The sequence below is a fragment of the Microcaecilia unicolor genome, chromosome 6, assembly GCF_901765095.1.
Source record: "Microcaecilia unicolor chromosome 6, aMicUni1.1, whole genome shotgun sequence".
Classification (NCBI taxonomy): Eukaryota; Metazoa; Chordata; class Amphibia; order Gymnophiona; family Siphonopidae; genus Microcaecilia; species Microcaecilia unicolor.
In genome coordinates this window covers 94,919,163-94,939,033 of record NC_044036.1, presented here as the reverse complement: position 1 = coordinate 94,939,033, position 19,871 = coordinate 94,919,163, and the positions used below count along the sequence as shown (strand labels likewise).

General features: G+C 44.3%; 1 protein-coding gene across 1 annotated transcript in view; it reads left to right on the top strand.

Annotated features, from left to right (window-relative positions):
- The window catches only part of CACNA1E (calcium voltage-gated channel subunit alpha1 E), a 786,482-nt gene that overhangs the window by 495,712 nt on the left and 270,899 nt on the right, over positions 1-19,871 (top strand). Inside the window, exon 13 of the mRNA XM_030206580.1 lies at positions 974-1,086. Within this exon, the coding sequence (XP_030062440.1) occupies positions 974-1,086 (113 nt within the window). The remainder of the gene's footprint in view (positions 1-973; positions 1,087-19,871) is intronic.

Below are 19,871 nucleotides of genomic sequence, written 5' to 3'. Positions count from 1 at the left end.
ACTCCATTATTGAACACTAGCATAACACGGTATCGACGTGCCTAGCATTAATGCACCTGCAGTTACACCAGCCATAGACCTGGTATAACGTGCACAAATCCAAATTGTTGTCAATTAATGCCAGTAATTGATTGTAGCACCCAGTTATTGATGCTAATTTGCTCTTTTGCCAATTTAGTTGCGTACGTATCTCAGGATATCACACAATTTTGCATAAGGAAATTTGCACGCTATTTACTGAATCTGGCCATATGTAACTTACTTGCACTGTTACAGAATGGTGCTTAGGCCCACTGCTGGCACTTTGGTGGGTAGTATTCTATATATTTACGTGTGTCGTGGGTGTGTAAATTTGCACTCCCAGTTATGGAATTGCCTTTCACATATCTAATTGATGCTGAATCCAGAAGGCCCTGAATCCCACCTCCTTTACAGACAGATGATCTTGACTGTAGAATGATTTAGTTTTCCAAATTATCAATTCAAGAGGCCCAGGTTTTTTCTTTTCCTTTACCAAAAAGAGCTCATCGTCTAAACGGAATACAGAAATATTCAAGAGGAATGAAATCTTTTGTCTCAGTGATTGACAGATGTCTGTATGTCCACAAAGCATTTTTATCCAGTTAATAAGTTTTCTGCTATCTTCCATCTCAAGTTGCCATGAGCATTATGGTTCAGTTGTTTTAATACCAAATTGCGCATGAGAAGTCTCAGAATGTTTTGTGTTCCAAATTAAAAACCAACTGAGTAAAACTCTCTGTGGAATAAACATACAGCTCAGATATAGCAGGGGAGGAAAGTTCTGTAATGGTAACACTCGGCTGCCTGAAAATTTAATTTCAGCAGTAGTTTGAAGATCTGCACCTGGGTTTACCCCGTGTTGGCTTGTGTCTCACTTACTGCAGTTTTGTTCCCTTCAAGTGACCATCCTGTAGACAGTGCATGTCTTTCACACTCTGTTTTGCTCTTGCAGGTCACAGTGGGAAGTATATTTGAAGTGGTCTGGGCCATTTTCAGACCTGGGACCTCCTTTGGAATCAGTGTGCTACGGGCTCTCCGGCTTCTGAGAATATTTAAAATAACCAAGTAAGGAAAAAGGATAGTGTCATTCTGAAAGTGTTGTTCGTCGTTCCCTCTTGACATTCATTGCAGATTCAAATTGGCCTCTTTTCCACACAGATCTGCTGCTGGCTTCCTGTCTTTCCTCCTGCTCTTTCTATTAAAGACTGAAATTTTCCATTACCTCGAAGTCGCTCACCATTGTGTCTATATCTTACCATAGAATGTTTGTCACCTCTGTTCAGATCTAAATTTCTATTCCTTAACCTTCTCACTCTAACCCATCCCTCTTTCTCTACCTAAGTAGACCAGTATTACTGTCCTTCCAGTATTCTAGTGTTTCGGCTGGCCCTCTCAGTACTTAGGAGTTACTGCATTAGCTTGAAAGCACTGAGAGGAACAATTCAACAATTTTGTGTAAAAATGTGAAAGTCAACCAGCAAGTTGTAAGTCATAACTTTTTCTTGGGCTGATGAAATGCATTCATGACTATTTTTCAGGAGATAATGTTTCTTTAATGAGTTGAAGGCAGAGTGAGATTGTAGCCACTCACAAATGTACTAAGGGCCCCTTTAACAAAGCGGTGGTAAGCCACTCACTAAACAGGAAGTACCGCCGGACTACCGCAGCAGCCTAGCGGTACTTCCCCACCCCCAGCGCTTCATATCTGGTGCTACAAATATACATTTATTTTTGTAGTGCCAGGGTGTACCCAGCGTAATCGGTTACCGCCACCTCAATGGAAATGGCCGCACAGCTAGTGCTTTACTTGTCGCACGGCCATTTCTTGCAGAAAATAAACACTACCCTTTTACCAGCTGCGGTAAAAAGGGGGCCTTGGTTCGTGTCAAAAATATGCGCCGATACCAGCGCAGGCCCTCTTTTGCTACAACTTGGTAAAAGGGGCCCCAAGTTAGCTTGCTTGTTGACCTTTTATTTCTACATCTCCAAGTGGACTAGCATGGTACACACCTCTATTCACAAGTTAGTTTTTCAGTTGAGGCAAAATGCATTACTCATTCATTACAGAACAGAGGAAGGAAAGCACGAAGAGCTCTTTTGAAGAAAGAGGCTTGCTTAAGGTAATTGGTAAAGAATTAGTACTGCTGCAGTAAGAGCTTATATTGTCTCCCACACATGTCCTTCAAACACTATTGAAAAACTGCTGGGGGATGGCACAGTTTATCCCTTTTTTTGTCTTTCTGAAACTTTGTATTTCCTTTAATGAATAAGTAATGTGGCCTGAATATTTGTTTTACATCTTCCACAATAGGAGGGAAATTTTAAAAGGCATTTCCACAGGGAAAACACGGTTTTCTATGAAGAAATTGGGTTTTACAAAATTGCTCTCCTCGTGTGCAGATAAACTTCTACGCATTATTTTACCTAGAACGGAGTGGAGTCATTCTTTGGGGTGGGCCTGCAGAGGGGTTAGCATTTTAATGAATAATATTATAATATAGTATTTTAAAGTGTAAATTAAGCCAAGATATTTGTGTGTATGCCAGTGAGCAGGTGTAAATATATGTGAATAAATTCCCTGGGGTCATTTTCAAAGCAGAAGTACATGCATATTTTGGTTTTGAACACTTGCCGGTGCCCACACAGTGAAAATATATGTGTACTATTTGTGCATCCATGCATTATAAAATTATCCCCTAGAGGCTTTAGAATATGCAGCTGGGCTTAATAGTGCTTCATATTCAATCGCTCTTGTTTTGCCTTCGTTCTTCGTTTTTTAGGATGGTTGTTTGATAGTCACACTCTGAATCTGAGAATACTTGACACCTTTTTCTAAGAAGTATTGTCTCAGATTGGTTTCTGTGCCATCTTGCAAACCCCACAGACAGTTTTAACCCATGCCATTTGCAGCAATATTAAATGCAAAGCTGCACAGGATGAGAAACTACCTGCAGATATCTGTGCCACTTTCTCAGTGACTCATTTTTTGCCTCAAAACTGTGCCTATTCATTTAGTCATTTCCCTCTCTCTGCCCAGAGAAATGCCTCCATAAGCTGAAAATATGTGCATTGTTGTGTAATATGTGCACTTTACTGGCACACTGGTGATATTCAAAGCTTTGCTACTTACCATGATATTCAACTGCATTGCTACCCCCAGACATAGCTTTGGATGTTGCTCTCTCTGTGACCGATATGATGTCACTGGGAGCTGCTGATCAAGTCCAGTTAGCCTGCAGTAAAGATAATGGAATATTAAATCTGGGCATGAAAGTAAAATCTTTGGTTTTGCTTCAGTTATTTAGTTTTTATTTATTACAATTCTTGGGAGAGTAGATGGGCCTGTCTGTTTTCTCCTGTTCCTTTGAGCTTCTGGCTTAGTCATAACTGACCTGCACTGTAGTGAATTTTTAATGGCGACTACTGTAGAGAAAGACATGTTATTCACTAATCTTCATGTAAAATATTCACATATACTAAAGCAAAAAATACATTCCTAATGTACATGGGTGGGGACTTGGTCTTTGCAGCTAAGAATCTTTCATTCTTTCTTCATTCTTTTGTTTGTTTATCTCTCCATTCTCTCAGCTTTGTGTCCTTCATATGATAGTTTCTACAGTATGTATAATACTCTTCAGAACTGTCGAAGCTCAGAGCCCGTGATATGTCTGTTCTTTATATAATTAGCCTGACTTTTTACAATTACCAAAGTTACTGATGTTAGGTTTTGTGAGATTACTATTGTTCTACAGATACCAGCTACTTTTGTAGTGGGTAATAAAACCTCCCTTTTCCTGTCTTTTGGTCTCTGTCTTGTCTTTCTGAGAGAATAGCGTAAGCCACACAGCTATTACACTACCTGGGGTGTTCCCCATTTTATAACCATCCATCCCATTTAACCTAGTCATTGCAATAAGCATGGATGGGGCTGTTGAAAGTGGCTGCTTCCAGAACCCTATTACGCCACTCTGATTCTGGCCAGTAAGTATACCTGAAGATGTATACCATGCAGGAAAGAAGAGATAGGTGTGATATGATACAGACATTCAAATATTTGAAATATAGATAGATAGATAGATAGATAGATAGATAGATAGATAGATAGATAGATAGATAGATAGATAGATAGAACATACCAAGTGAAATCAAATTCAAACATATCATCACAGTGGAAAGCCGACTGTGGAATACCTCAAGGATCACCACTATCACCAATCCTCTTCAACCTAATGATGACTCCACTAGCCAAGTCCTTATCCAACCAAGGCCTCAACCCATTCATCTATGCAGATGACATCATAATATACATACCTTACAAACACGATCTGACAGAAATCTCCAACGAAATCAAGCTCAGCCTAAACATCATGAACTCATGGGCAAATGCATTTCAATTAAAACTCAACACAGATAAAACACACTGTCTCATCCTCTCATCCCGACACAATACGTACAAACCCACAAGTATAAACAACCCAGACTATACACTCCCTATCTCAGACAGTCTGAAAATCCTCGGCGTCACTATCGACCATAACCTTACATTCGAGAGCCAAGTTAACTCCACAACTAAGAAAATGTTCCACTCAATGTGGAAACTCAAACGTGTGAAACCATTCTTCCCAAGGGAAACATTTCACAGCCTGATACAATCAATGGTACTGAGCCATGCAGACTACTGCAATGGAATGTATGTGGGATGCAAAGAACAACTCATAAAGAAACTTCAGACTGCTCAAAACCTAGCAGCCAGGCTTATATTTGGAAAAACACGATTCGAAAGCGCTAAACCCCTCCGAGAAAAACTACACTGGCTACCAATCAAAGAACGTATTTCTTTCAAAATCTGCACCCTGGTCCATAAAATTATCTACGGCGAAGCCCCGGGCTACATGACAGACCTCATAGACCTACCAACAATAAACACAATCGGAACAACACGAACATACCTAAATCTCTACTACCCAAACTGCAAATGACTCAAATACAAATCAACTTATGCATCCAGCTTCTCCTACATAAGCACACAATTGTGGAACGCACTACCAAAAGCTGTGAAAACGGCGTACCACCACCTAAACTTCCGGAAATCACTAAAAACCAATCTGTTCAAAAAGGCTTACCCTATCGACCCAACCTAAGTACCTAAACCCTGCAACACAACAAAATCAAAGCTTGTTACAGACTCTGCATAACTCTTCCTCTCTACGATTCCTAATGTGTCTACAACACATGAACCTTAATCGACCACAACAACTCTTTGTATCTGTCTGTCTATCGGAGATGGTGAACGCCTCTACTACTACTTATCATTTCTATAGCGCTACAAGGCATACGCAGTGCTTTACACCATACACAAAAGACAGTCCCTGCTCAAAGAGCTTACAATCTAGATAAGACAGGTAAATGGACAGAACAATTAAGGGTAAGGGAATAAAGAGGTGAGTAAAAAAGAACAGGGTAAGTGAGTTAGGAGTCAAAAGCAATGGTAAAGAGGTGAGATTTGAGTTTGGACTTGAAAACGGCTAAGGACGGGGCTAGACGTACAGATTCGGGAAGTCTATCCCAGGCGTGAGGTGCAGCGAGACAAAAGGAACGGAGTCTTGAATTAGCAGTAGAGGAGAAAGAGACGGATAAGAGAGATTTATCTACAGAACGGAGTACTTGAGGGGGAACGTAGGGGGAGACAAGTGTGGAGAGGTACTGGGGAATGGCAGAGTGAATGCACTTATAGGTCAATAGGAGAAGTTTGAATAGAATACGGAAACGGATAGGGAGCCAGTGAAGTGACTTAAGGAGAGGGCTAATATGGGCATAGCGACTTTGATGGAAAATGAGTCGTGCAACAGAGCTTTGGATTGATTGAAGAGGAGAGAGATGGCCTCTACGGTACTATGTAAGCCACATTGAGCCTGCAAATAGGTGGGAAAATGTGGGATACAAATGTAACAAACAAATAAATAAAAATATATACAAACAAACCTTTTCCAGAAACAGGAAGGCAGTAGAACCTAGAGGACATGAATTGAGGCTGCAGGGGGGACGACTCAGGAATAACATAACAAAGTATTTTTTTCAAAGAGAGGTTGGTAGATATCTGGAATGCCCTTCCGTGGAAGATGGAGAGGTGAAAATGGTAATGGAATTCAAAAGTGTGTGGGATAAATACAATGGAAACCAGTATAGAAAGATAATGGAACCAAACAAACTTTGAAATGCTTAGATAGCAACTGGGAAACAAAGCCAATGCTGGGCAGACTTCTACGGTCTGTGTCCTGACCATGGCTGGACAGATCTGGATGGGCTGGAATGGAGCTTTGATGATAGCTTCAGTAAATGGGGAATAAGTCCAGTGGCAGACAGACTTCTTTGGTCTGTGCCCTGAAAATAGCAAGTAGAAATCAAGATCAAGTATTCATATGTAATATCACATCATACATTATGCTATAAGTTTACCTTGTTGGGCAGACTGGATGGACCATACAGATCTTTATCTGCCCTCTTCTACTATGTTAATATGTTACCATTCTATCATAAGAACATAAAAATAGCCATACTAGGTCAGACTGATGGTCCATCTAGCCTAGCATTCTCCAACAGTTGCCAATGCAGATCACAAGTACCTTGCCTAATCTCAAAGAGAAGAAAGATTCTATGCTACCAATCCCAGAGATAAGTAATGGCCTTTCCCTGTGTCTACCTTGATAGTAGTTTATGGACTTTTCCTCCAGGAACTTGTCCAAACCTTTTTTAAACCCAGACACACCAACTACTGTTGCTACATCCTCTGGTAACAAGTTCCAGAGCTTAACTATTCATTGAGTGAAAAAATCCTACTCATTTTAAAAGTATTACCATGTAATTTTATGCAGCATCCTCTCGTCTTTGAAAGAGTAAGCAATTGATTCAGGTTCACCTGCTCAACTCCACTCAAGATTTTGTAGACCTCTATCACATCTCCCTCTTTTCCAAGCTGAAGAGCCCTAACCTCTTTAGCCTTTCCTCATATGAGAGCAGTTCCATCCCCTTAATCTTTTTGGTCACCCTTCTTTGAGCCTTCTCTAATTCTTCTATATCTTTTTTGAGATATGGTAACCAGATTGCACACAATACTCAAGCACACCATGGAGCGATACACAGGAATTATAGTATTTTTTGTCTTATTTTCTATCCCTTTCCTAATAATTCCTAGCATTCTGTTTGCTTTTATGGTCACTGCCACACACTCACTTAGCAGAAGATTTCAACATATTGTCCACACTGACACCTAAATCTTTTCTTGGGTAGTGAATCCTAATGTGGAACCTAGCATCAAGTAACTATGATTTGGATTATTCTTCCCAATGTGCATCACTCTGCATTTGTCCACATGAAATTTCATCTGCCATTTGGACGCCCAGTCTTCCAGTTTCCTAAGTTCATCTGGCTTTCTCACAGTCTGCATGTGATTTAACAACTTTGAATAGTTTTGTGTCATCTGCAGATTTAATCATCTCACTTGTCATTCCCATTTCTAGATCATTATAAATAGGTTAAGTAGCACTGATCCCTGTACAAATCTCTGGGGTACTTCATTATTTACCTTTTTCCATTGTGAGAATTGGCCATTTAACCCTACCCTCTGTTTTCTAACTTTTAACGAGTTCCCAATCTACAATAGAACATTGCCTCCTATCCCATGGCTTTTTAATTTTCTCAGGAGTCTCTCATGAGGGACTTTGTCCATGTTTTCTAAAATATTTAGATACACTACATCAACCAGTACATCTTTATCCAGATATGTATTCACTACTTCAAAGAAATGAGGCAAATTAGTAAGGCAATACTATCTTGTTTGAATTCATGTTGACTCTATCCCAATAAAAAAATGTTTGTCTATGTCTTCGTTAGTTTTATTCCTTATAATAGTTTCTATCACTTTGCCCAGCACGGATGTTGGGCTTACCGCCATGGGCAACTCTCCCTCTTAGAGCTGTAAGCATTTAGGGGTCCTTTCACTAAGGTGCACTGAAACATGACCTGTGGTAGTGTAGACTCATGTTTTGGGTGTGTGTAGAATAATTTTTTAACGCACCTACAAAACAAATGCCTTTTTGTTTTGCGAAAACGGACATGCGGCAAAATGAAAATTATCGTGCATCCATTTTGGGTCTGAAACCTTACTGCAAGCCATTGACCTATCGGTAAGGTCTCATGCGGTAACCAGGCGGTAATGGTCTACGCGCGTCAGAAAATAAAAAATATTTTTCAGACGTGTGTAGCGAACGGGCACCAAAATTGAAATTACTGCAAGGGCCACACAGTAACTGAGCGGTAACTCCAATGTGGTGCGCTTAGGTGCCTACATGGCTTAGTAAAAGGGCCCCTAGGCCCCTATGGACAATTCAAATCTGGCTTATCAACAGAATGTCAAAAATTGTACAGATAGGGGCCCTTTTACTAAGCCACGTAAGCACCTACATGCGCCCAACGCGCGTCAATTTTGAGTTACCGCCCGGCTACCTTGTGGCCCTTGCGGTAATTTCATTTTCGCTCACTGGAAAATATTTTTGTTTTCTGGCGTGCAGGCAGTAATGGGGCAGTAATAGGCATTTTACGTATGTAGACCATAACCGGCCGGTTACCGTGTAAGACCTTACCGCTTGGTCAATGGCTGGCAGTTGTAAAAGATCCCCATAGTGTCAGGCCACTTAAATCACAAAATGGCATGATACTATCTGTAGAATTACAGGCCAGATTAGGGGAGGGGCGGAGGCAGTCCTAAAAATTATCCATACAGAGGCAAAAATTCAGTGGCTGTCCAAATAAGTATCTTTGAACATTGAGTAGACCAGACCCTGATGCAGCAAAGGTGAAACATGCTGCATGTTGGCCAGCGGTCCCGTTGTTTATGACTTTAAACTTAGACGCTGGGTTCTATGGAGATTTAAGGGCAGCTGCATTTTCTATTGCACGACTACGTTTGTGGAACAAATTACCTGGATTTCTACATTATACTAGGAGCGTAGTTCATTTAAGAAACTGCTGAAAATTTTTGTTTCTTTTGGCATATCCACTGGTGTGAGGTGTAGCTGTAGGCACAAATCAGATAGATTTTGCAGTGTGTTTTATGTTTGGTTCTCATGTTTGTTGTCCATATAGATATTTGAAGTTAATAGATGTTTTTATTGTAATCTGCCTAGTGTTTAGGCAGAATATAAATTAATAAAATACAAATAAATAAATAAATAACATTATATGTTAATGGTAATTTTAAGCAGCTCATTTAGGCAAAACGTCCAAAAAGGCGTGGTTTTATAAAGGCAACCCAGGTGCCTACATGCCTTTTTAAAATACACTTGTATGACTCCTAGTAGTGCACAAATGCATTCGCAGAAATTTACAGCAGCTCCAAAGTTGGTAAGCCCTCCCCTTTCTGTCCTATCAATATTGTAATCCTATCGCTGTCCCACACAGTCCTGTTCATCATACTGCCCTACCCTTTCCCTACTTGTATGCCACCTAGATGGAGGTCCAGTAGACAGGATAGAAAGTCCTAATAAACTTGAAATTTGATGCATGTGTGTGTACTCGATGTCTCCATCACAACTTTGCCTTGTGTCTTTCCAAAGTATACCCCTATGGGCACCCGGTCAAAAGAAACCGATGAAAAGAAACCAGACATAAAAGTCCCTGACAAAATAGACTCCTGACAAAAGAGCCTGATGAAATAGATTTATTTTTGAATGGTATGAATTTGAAGGGTACAAAGAGGTGGAGGAGCCATAAAATTACTGAGAAAGTCCACGGCTTGTCACTTGAAAGTCCTGGCACCTGCCTATGGCTTGACTTCATTATCCACACTTGGTATCTAGTGAGAATCATAAATCTGTTTTGTTGTGGGTTTTTTTGTATAGGGTTTTTTTTTAGGTTTTTTTTGTCATGGTTTGTTTTGGTTTTAGTCTGTTTTGTTGGGGTTTTTTGTCAGGTTTTTTTTTGTATGGTCTATTATGTAGGGGTGCCCTGTATATAATATGTAAATTGCTTTGATTGTAACCACAGACAGGTGGCATATCAAATCCCATCCCTCCTTTGGCCGTCGCCTCTTATACAATCTCATGGCTGAAAATGTGCATATACGTAGGTGTGCTGAAAAGATGGTACACACTTATAGATGTACTACTTTGTAGGCATTCACAGGGGTGGAACCCTGACATAATAGACCATACAAAAAAAAAACCTGACAGAAAAACCCAACAAAACAGACTAAAACCAAAACAGACCATGACAAAAAAACCTCCCAAAATAAAACCTTTACAAAAAAAAAAACCCACAACAAAACAGATTTATGATTCTCACTAGATACCAAGTGTGGATAGTGAAGTCAAGCCATAGGCAGGTGCCAGGACTTTCAAGTGACAAGCCGTGGACTTTCTCAGTAATTTTATGGCTCCTCCACTTCTTTGTACCCTTCAAATTCATACCATTCAAAAATAAATCTATTTAATCAAGCCCTTTTGTCAGGAGTCTATTTTGTCAGGGACTTTTATGTTGGGAACTTTTTTTGTTGGGAGCTTTTTTGTCTGGTTTCTTTTGACCAGTTTCTTTTGACCAGTTTCTTTTGATCGGGTGCCTATATACGGATACTTATTTTGTACATGAGACAATGGAGGCTTAAGGGCAGTGGTGTGCTGGTAAATTTTTAACAACAGGCTCTCTCCCCGGCCACCTCGACGCCCCCCCCCCCCCGTCCACCTCTGCGCCCCCCATCCACCTCTGCGCCCCCCCCCCCGTCCACCTCTGCGCCCCCCCCGTCCACCTCTGTGCCCCCCCCCCCCCCCAAAATTGCAGAGCTGGCTATAGCCGGGGGGGGCAAAGCATTACTCTCTCCAGGAAAAAAAAATTAAATGATCCCAGGTTCCAATCTAATTCATGTTTAATGTGGGATAAAATGACATAAATAAGTAAATAAATATAAACTTTTAATGTTGAGCACCTGATTCTCAAAGTGAACATTTTCCAAACACTATAATGAAAATAAAATGATTTTTTTCTACCTTTGTTGTCTGGTGACTGTTTTTCTGATCATGCTGGCCCAGTATCCGATTCTGCTGCTATCTGTCCTCTTAACTCCGTTTCCAGGGCTTCCTTTCCATTTATTTCTTTCCTTTCCTCCTTTCTTCTTTATTTCTGGTCCTCAGCTTCTGCCTATTTTCTTCATCCATGTGCAGTTTTTCTCCTCTCTTCCTTTTCCCTCATCTCATCTCCTTCCTCACTCTTCTCGCTCCTCTATCCATGTCCAGAATTTCTTCTCTCTCCCCTCCTCTCCCCTGCCCTGCATTCACCCATGTCCAGCAGTGACCCTCCTCTCCCCTGCCCTGCATGCACCCATGTCCAGCAGTAACCCTTCTCTCCCCTGCCCTGCATGCACCCATACACAGCGACCCTCCTCTGCCTTGCCCTGCACCCATATCCAGCAGTGACCCTCCTCAGTGACGTACCAAGCGGGGGGGCGGTGGGGGCGGTCCGCCCCGGGTGCACGCCGCTGGGGGGTGCTGCGGCGCGCGCCTGCTCCAAGTTCGCTAAACTTCGTCGCTCGTTCACTGCAGCTCCCTCTGCCCCAGAGCAGGTTACTTCCTGTTCCAGAGCAGAGGGAGCTGCAGCGAAGTGAAGTTTAGCGAACTCGGAGCAGGCGTGTGCGGCAGCACCCACCCCAGTGGCGTGCACCCGGGGGGGGTGTCATTTCGCCGGAGGGGGGGAAGGTGTCATTTAGCGGGGTGGGGGGGGGGGGCGCATCGGCGCTCCGCCCCGGGTGCCATCCAGGCCAGGAATGCCACTGACCCTCCTCTCCCCTGCCCTGCATGCACCCATATCCAGCGACCCTCCTCTGCCCTGCCCTGCACCCATGTCCAGCAGTGACCCTCCTCTCCCCTGCCCTGCATGCACCCATACCCAGCGACCCCCTCCATCCACCCATGCCCAGCAGCGACTCCCTTTTCCCCCCTGCCACCCCCTCCCGAGTTGTTTGACAAATTCTTCTCCTCCCTCCCTCCCTCCCATTCTTTTCCCTCACCACCCGCTTGTTCTTTGAATTCTTCTGGGCAGGCAGTCTTGTCTGCCCACTTCCAGCGCTGACTGTCCCCCGCTGCCGATTCGCGCTTCAAAATGGCTGCCGAGACTTCAGCAGAAGTCTCGCGAGGCCGCCTCGGGAAGTCTCGGCAGCCATTTTTAAAGCGCGAACTGGCAGGGGAGGACAGTCAGCACTGGAAGCGGGCAGGCAAGACTGCCTGCCCCGAAGAATTCAAAAAACAAGCGGGCGGTGAGGCGGATCCGGAGGGAGGGAGGAGAGCCAGAGCCAGCTCGCAATTTTCAACAACCGGCTCGCAAGCCGGAAGAAAATTTAATAACCGTCTCTTGCGAGCCGGTGCGAGCCAGCTCCAGCACACCACTGGTTAAGGGATTTGCCCAGATTCAAAAGGAGCTGCAGTGGGGATTAAGCCAGTTCCCTTGGCTTTCAGGCTGCTGCACTAACCACTAAACTACTCCTTTTCGGCATATAAAATATGCTTTACATCCGGTAAAAACATTATCAAATTACTCCCAAAGTGTACAAATCCACTTTTAATATATTGCTTTTTGTAGCCTCTCTGCAAACCCATAAACTGCAATTTATCTAAGGATTCACAGAATTCAATATCACCAGGCTTCTCTCTGTTAAGAAAGGCAGAACCCACAAGGGGATTTCAGGATAAAACAAGTTGTTCCATTTTGGCTCATGCTGTGTCACTGTTTTTTTTATTAACTAGTGCAGCAGAAATAGTAATTGAGCAGCTATGAAATATTTTCTAAAATTACTTAAACTCAATCCACCTTTATCTTTATTTAATTTTAGCACCGCGGTCTTAGTCTCTACACTGGAGGGCAGTTTTGAAAACATGCAGGCAGCTTGCAACTTGCAGCATACAGCATGCAACATGCTTTTGTACCCACGCACATAAAAAGTGAAATGTACATGCTGAAAGGTACACTTGTGAAACACTATTGCTTTTACCTACATTAAGGGGGTGAACAATAAGTGTTTTTTAATTGGTAAATACCCATCATCAGCATAAAATCTTTTGATTAAAACTTCCAAAATTAATGTCTAAATTGTATTCAGGGCCAGCCTGATGCATGAGCAGCTGTGTTTTTCACATAGGGCCATGCATTTCAGGCCCTACTGACTTTTGCAGATACTTGTGCAAGGAGGCCCTGCAATGAGTCTCTGCTTATAGCCCGCATCCCCCACAGTCTATCCTGTTTATCTACTGAAAAGTTGTAAATGAGATCCTACATGGCAAAGTTAGAATGCATCAAGAAATGTTGACATTACCTTTGGTTTGATCCTCTATTCTGTTGAAAAAAACAAGAATGGTAATAATATCCCATCTGTTCAATTCTTTGTTCTTGTATAAGGCGAACTCTGTGATGTTAAACATTGATTTCCTACTTATTTGGCCCATTACTGGTTGCCCTAGGAATCAGTCTATTTTGTCTGCATTAATTTCATATCCTTGAATGTTTTCAAATTATAGAATAAGCTTTCCACCTCTGCTAACATTCACCCATTCCTCTCTGAACAGACCACCCGAACCCTCGTCCACTCGCTCGTTACCTCTCGTCTTGACTATTGCAACCTTCTCCTCGCTGGCCTCCCGCTTAGCCACCTATCCCCCCTTCAATCTGTCCAAAATTCCGCCGTACGTCTTATCTACCGCGTGAACCGATACTCTCATATCACCCCTCTCCTCAAGTCGCTTCACTGGCTCCCAATCCGCTACCGTATACAGTTCAAGCTTCTCCTATTGACCTTCAAGTGCACTCAATCTGCTGCCCCCCATTACCTCTCTACCCTCCTCTCCCCGTATGTTCCCACCCGTAACCTCCGCTCTCAGGACAAATCACTCCTATCTGTACCCTTCTCCACCACCGTTAACTCCAGACTCCGCCCCTTCTGCCTCGCAGCACCTTATGCCTGGAACAGACTTCCTGAGCCCATACGCCATGCGCCCTCCCTGCCCATTTTCAAGTCCTTACTCAAGGCCCATCTCTTCTCCCTTGCTTTTGGCGCCTAACCACCTTCCCCATTCCTGTTACCTACACTGACTACGTAGTCTGTTACCTTTAGATTGTAAGCTCTCTTGAGCAGGGACTGTCCCTCCCCGTGTTTAAACTTGTACAGCGCTGCCTAACCCTGGCAGCGCTATAGAAATGCTAAGTAGTAGTAGTAGTACTAACAGGTTCTCTAATTCTGAGAGGTAGGAGGCATGGAGGGGCAAAATCAAAAGGGACGCCCAAGTTTTGTAGAGGACATCCTCACAAAACGTCCCAATGGAGGGGCGGGGAAACCGTATTATCGAAACAAGATGGACGTCCATCTTTCGTTTCGATAATATGGTCAGGGACGCCGAAATCTAGAAATTTTGATCATCCTTAGAGATGGTCATCCCTAGACTTGGTCATTTCTGATTTTCAGCAATAATGGAAACCAAGGGTGCCCATCTCAGAAACAACTAAATGCAAGCCCTTTGGTCATGGGAGGAGCCAGCATTTGTAGTGCACTGGTCCCCCTGACATGCCAGGACACCAGCCGGGCACCCTAGGGGGCACTGCAGTGGACTTCTTAAAATGCTCCCAGGAACATAGCTCCCTTACCTTGTCTGCTGAGCCCCCCACCCCCCCCCCCCTCTAAACCCCACTACCTACAACTGTACACCACTACCACAGCCCTTATGGGTGAAGGGGGGCACCTAGATTTGGGTACAGTGGGTTTGTGGTTGGTTTTAACTTACATTACCCAAATTGTAAAGGACTTAAATACAAAACAACTTACGCATCCACCTTCTCCTACATAAGCACACAATTATGGAATGGACTCCTGAAAGCTGTAAAAACAATCCATAACCACATAAACTTCAGAAAATCACTAAAAACCAACCTCTTCAAAAAGGCTTACCTCACCGATCCAACGTAAATCCCCACATCCAGCAGCAAAGCTCAACCAATGATCGTGCTGGACAATTTACCAGGGGCGTATCTGCATGGGGCCACAGGGGCCTGGGCCCCCGCAGATTTCGCCCTGGCCCCCCTCCCCGCCGTCAACCCTCCCCCGCTGCTTACTTTTGCTGGCGGGGGGCCCCCAACCCCCAACGCTGCTGATTCGGAGTCTGACGTCGCCGCACGTTGTACGCGTGCGGCGACGTCAGACTCCGAACTGGATTTAACGAATCAGCAGCGTTACTTACAGCATGGCCACGGAGGAGTCGGAGGAAGACGAAATATGAAGACTTCGGGTCGGACCTCGGCTGGCGGGGGTTGAGGCCCCCGCCAGCAAAGGTAAGCAGCGGGGAAGGGTTGACGGCGGGGCGGGGGGCGGAGAGTGGCGGCGGCAGCAGGGGGGGGAGGGGGAGGCAAAAATGTGCCCCCCCCCCTCTCTGGCTCTGGCCCCCCCCTACCGCCGGATTCCAGATACGCCCCTGCAATTTACTGGTGGAAATGAAAACAGTAACGGAATTCAAACATGCGTGGGATAAACATAAAGGAATCCTGTTCAGAAGGAATGGATCCTCAGGAGCTTAGCCGAGATTGGGTGGCAGAGCCGGTGGTGGGAGGCGGGGATGGTGGTTGGGAGGCGGGGATAGTGCTGGGCAGACTTATATGGTCTGTGCCAGGGCTGGTGGTTGGGAGGCGGGGATAATGCTGGGCAGACTTATACGGTCTGTACCAGAGCTGGTGGTGGGAGGCAGGGCTGGTGGTTGGGAGGCGGGGATAGTGCTGAGCAGACTTATACGGTCTGTGCCCTGAAGAGGACAGATACAAATCAAGGTAGGGTATACACAAAAAGTAGTACATATGAGTTTATCTTGTTGGGCAGACTGGATGGACCGTGCAGGTCTTTTTCTGCCGTCATCTACTATGTTACTATGTTTTGGAGGGCTCACTGTTTCCTCCACAAACATAACAGGTAGGGAGGGGGATGGGCGTGGGTCCGCCTGCCTGAAGTGCACTGCACCCACTAAAACTGCTCCAGAGACCTGCATACTGCTGTGATGGACCTGAGTATGACATTTGAGGCTGGCAAAAAATATTTTTTAAGATATTTTTTTAGAGTGGGAGGGGGTTGGTGACCACTGGGGGAGTAAGGGGAGGTCATCCCCGATTCTCTCTGGTAGTGATCTGGTCATTTTGGCCACCTTTTTGTGCCTTGCTCATAAGAAAAACACGACCAGGTAAAGTCGTCCAAGTGCTCGTCAGGGACGCCCTTTTTTTTTCCATTATGGGTCGAGGATGTCCATGTGTTAGGCATGCCCAAGTCCCTCCTTCGCTACACCTCCGATACGTCCCCTTGAACTTTGGCCGTCCCTGCAACGGAAAGCAGTTGGGGATGTCCAAAATCGTCTTTCGATTATACCGATTTGGACGACCCTGTGAGAAGGATGCCCATCTTCCGATTTGTGTCAAAAATGAGCCTAATAGGGTCACCACAGTGCCGTAACGAGGGCTAATGGCACCCGGGGCGGGTCGCCGCTGCGCACCCCCCCCCCCCCGGGTGCAGCACGGCGTGACCCCCCTCTGCGGCGCACCCCCCCCCCCGGTGAGCGCAACCCCCCCCCCCCGGACCGCATTCTTACCTGCGGGAGGGCCGATCCGCCCGAGTGCACGTCACTCGGAGCTGCGTCAGCCCCGCTGGTTCCCTGCTCTCTCTGCCCCGGAACAGGAAGTAACCTGTTCCGGGGCAGAGAGAGCAGGGAACCAGCGGGGGCCGGCACCCCCTGAGCGTGTGCACCCGGGGCGGACCGCCCCTCCCGCCCCCCCTTCCTACGCCACTGGGTCACCGTATTTGCGGAGACAAAAAAAGAGAACAGAAAAAATAAAAATGGCTGCTACCTTTACCTTTAACAAGAAATTCAGATTAATGAACAAAAGAAATTGTAGTATACATTCAAAAATCTACTGTAATAAAACGCACCCTCAACGTTCTGAGGACACTGAAGTCACTGCAGGCACTCAGACACCGGTTCGTAAGTTCATGGTGATGAAGCCAGAACACTTACCATGTCTACATGCCCCGCCCTCGCTTCACACATGTATACAACCACGCAAATGAACGAATGGGGACCTACTCCTCCCCTTCCAACGAATCGCAGCCGCCGAGGACGTGCCCATCACCCTGCCCCTTTCGCGCCAACACCCCGCCCCTTTAACACTAGCACCCCGGTCGCCCCCTCTTCCCCCCATCACCTCCCCTCCCGCTACTATCCCTGGTGGTCTAGAGGTACCTGTTCGCTCGGGGCAGGAAAGAAAGAGCCCCTGCTTTCCTGCCCAGAGCGCTGCTGCTAGCTGCCCTGCTGCATCCTCTGTGAGTCGGGCTCTCCGTGTTTCAAAATGGCCGCTGAGAGTTGAAGCAGCCTCGCGAGACTTCAACTCTCGGTGGCCATTTTGAAACGCCGAGAGCCGGACTCGCACAGGATGCAGCAGGGCAGCTACCAGCAGCGCTACGGGCAGGAAAGCAGGGGCTCTCTTTCCTGCCCCGAGCGAGCAGGTACCTCTAGACCACCAGGGATAGTAGCGGGAGGGGAGGTGATGGGGGGAAGAGGGGGCGACCGGGGTGCTAGTACACTTAGAACCCAGAGGTTCCAAAAGCAGTAAATCCATGGAAAGATGGATATTTTTAAGAAACAAAAAAAAAGAAATACAAGCAATAAGTAAGAAAATCGCCTCTCTTCATTTTCATTAGACCTGAATTCAAATAGTAATCCTGGACAATCAAAAATTGGGAGGTCAAATAGAGGTTACTCTCTTTCTTTCAAGAAAAAATCTCAACCAAGAAGGCTCATAGAAAATATATCGAACATTCTGATAAACAATACAACCTTTACATGGAAATCTAAGTTGGAAAGGTGCTCCTAATCCAATAACAAAAGAACACAACGTTTGTATTTTTTTTTCTTTAAAATATTCATCTTTCCATGGATTTACTGCTTTTGGATCCTCTGGGTTCTATGTGGACTATGTTTAAGTTTTATTCTCTATCTTTGAATGTATACTACAGTTTCTTTTGTTCGTTAATCTGAATTTCTTGTCAAAGATTATATCTTTGTTGTAAAATTGAAATGCAGATAGAAAAAACAAAAACTAAAGACATGTTTAATTGTAGCAAATGTGTAAGTGGCTTTCAGCCCAGAGAACATATCTGAAGAAGTCCAAAAGGAAAACATGTTCTCTTAAAAGAGGAAATATGGTAACCCTAATGGGGCATATTGGGGGAGATTCTATATATGGTGCCTAAAAAATTGGCGCTGAAATCAGTTCCAACTAAACGTATTCTAATCGGCACCTAGATTTAGGCACGGTATCTAAAATATGCTCAGTTGATACCTCAGCGCCTAAAACTATACACATCCATTTACACCAATGAAACCGTGGCATAAATCCTGGCACGTAGATTTATACTGGGCCATATTCTATAAATATGAGCATAAATTTCGGAATGCACACGAAATGCCCATTTCCCCACCATAACCACGCTCCTTTTTGACTGCGTGCATTAGGTACACTTCAGTACATAAGTACATAAGTAATGCCATACTGGGAAAAGACCAAGGGTCCATCGAGCCTACCATCTTGTCCACGACAGCGGCCAATCCAGGCCAAGGGCACCTGGCAAGCTTCCCAAACGTACAAACTTAGCGAGTTATGTGTGTAAATTCTAATTAGTGCCAATTAGTGCTCATTACTGCTTGTTAAGTGCTGTTCTCAGTGCTCAATAGCTTTTTAAGCTTGTTAAATTAAGCGCATTATTATAGAATTTGCTTGGATTTCGGCACAGATCTCTAGGCGCTCTATATAGAATCTGGGGGATTGTGTGTAAATAATATTTTAGTTTCCTGGCTCCTTTCCTCTGTTGCCTATATAAATGTTGATTGTAGTATTTACAGTAAATTGCCAGAGAATGATTCAGTAACTAGGAGTGTTTAATGGGTGGACAGAGTAAAGTATGCAAATTATCCCCGTCAACTTCAAAGCAGTCTGTAGATGCAAGGAAAAAACACAATTTGAAGTGTCTATATACAAATGCCAGAATTGTAAAAATAAGATGGGAGAGTTGCAGTATATAGCACTAAATGAAGAAGTAGATATAATAGGCATCTCAGAGATTTGGTGGAAGGAGGACAATCAATGGGACACTGTGTTATCAGGGTACAAATTATATTGCAGTGATTGAATGGATCAAATTGGAAGGGGGTTGCATTATATGTTAGAAGGAATTGAGTCAGACAAAACAAATGTTCTACATGAAACAGATAGCAGCATGTAAACCTTGTGGATGTAGGGTTACCATATGTCTGCTTTTACCCGGACATGTCCTCTTGTGAATGTCTCTACCAACTCAGTGTGTACTGTTCTAGGCAAAGTATAGTGTTCTAGGTCAAGTTTAGTGTAGCTTAAACAGCCATCATAAACCATCCCCAAGTAGAAGCTTTACCAGTAGACTCTCAGTTCCTAAGCAAATCTTCTTTATTGTAGCACTCATAATAAACAAAGAAAATTCAACTTATAGTTCAGTTGCTTAGAAGAGAATTGTTGCCTTCTGCACATACAGTCTGCGTCTAGCCACCCCAGAGGTGAGGAGATGGCCAGAACCTCAGCCCAGCTGAGAGGAAAAGCTGTAGTACTTAAAGGAGAATAAGGAGAACTCAGAGAAAATAAATCGGAAATGACTTGGGGAAATGGTGAAAAATCATGATGGAATTATAGTAGATTAAGGAAGGGATCAGCTCCCAGAACAGCTGCTGATCACAAAGACATGCTAGGAAGACTGGGCTCTCACT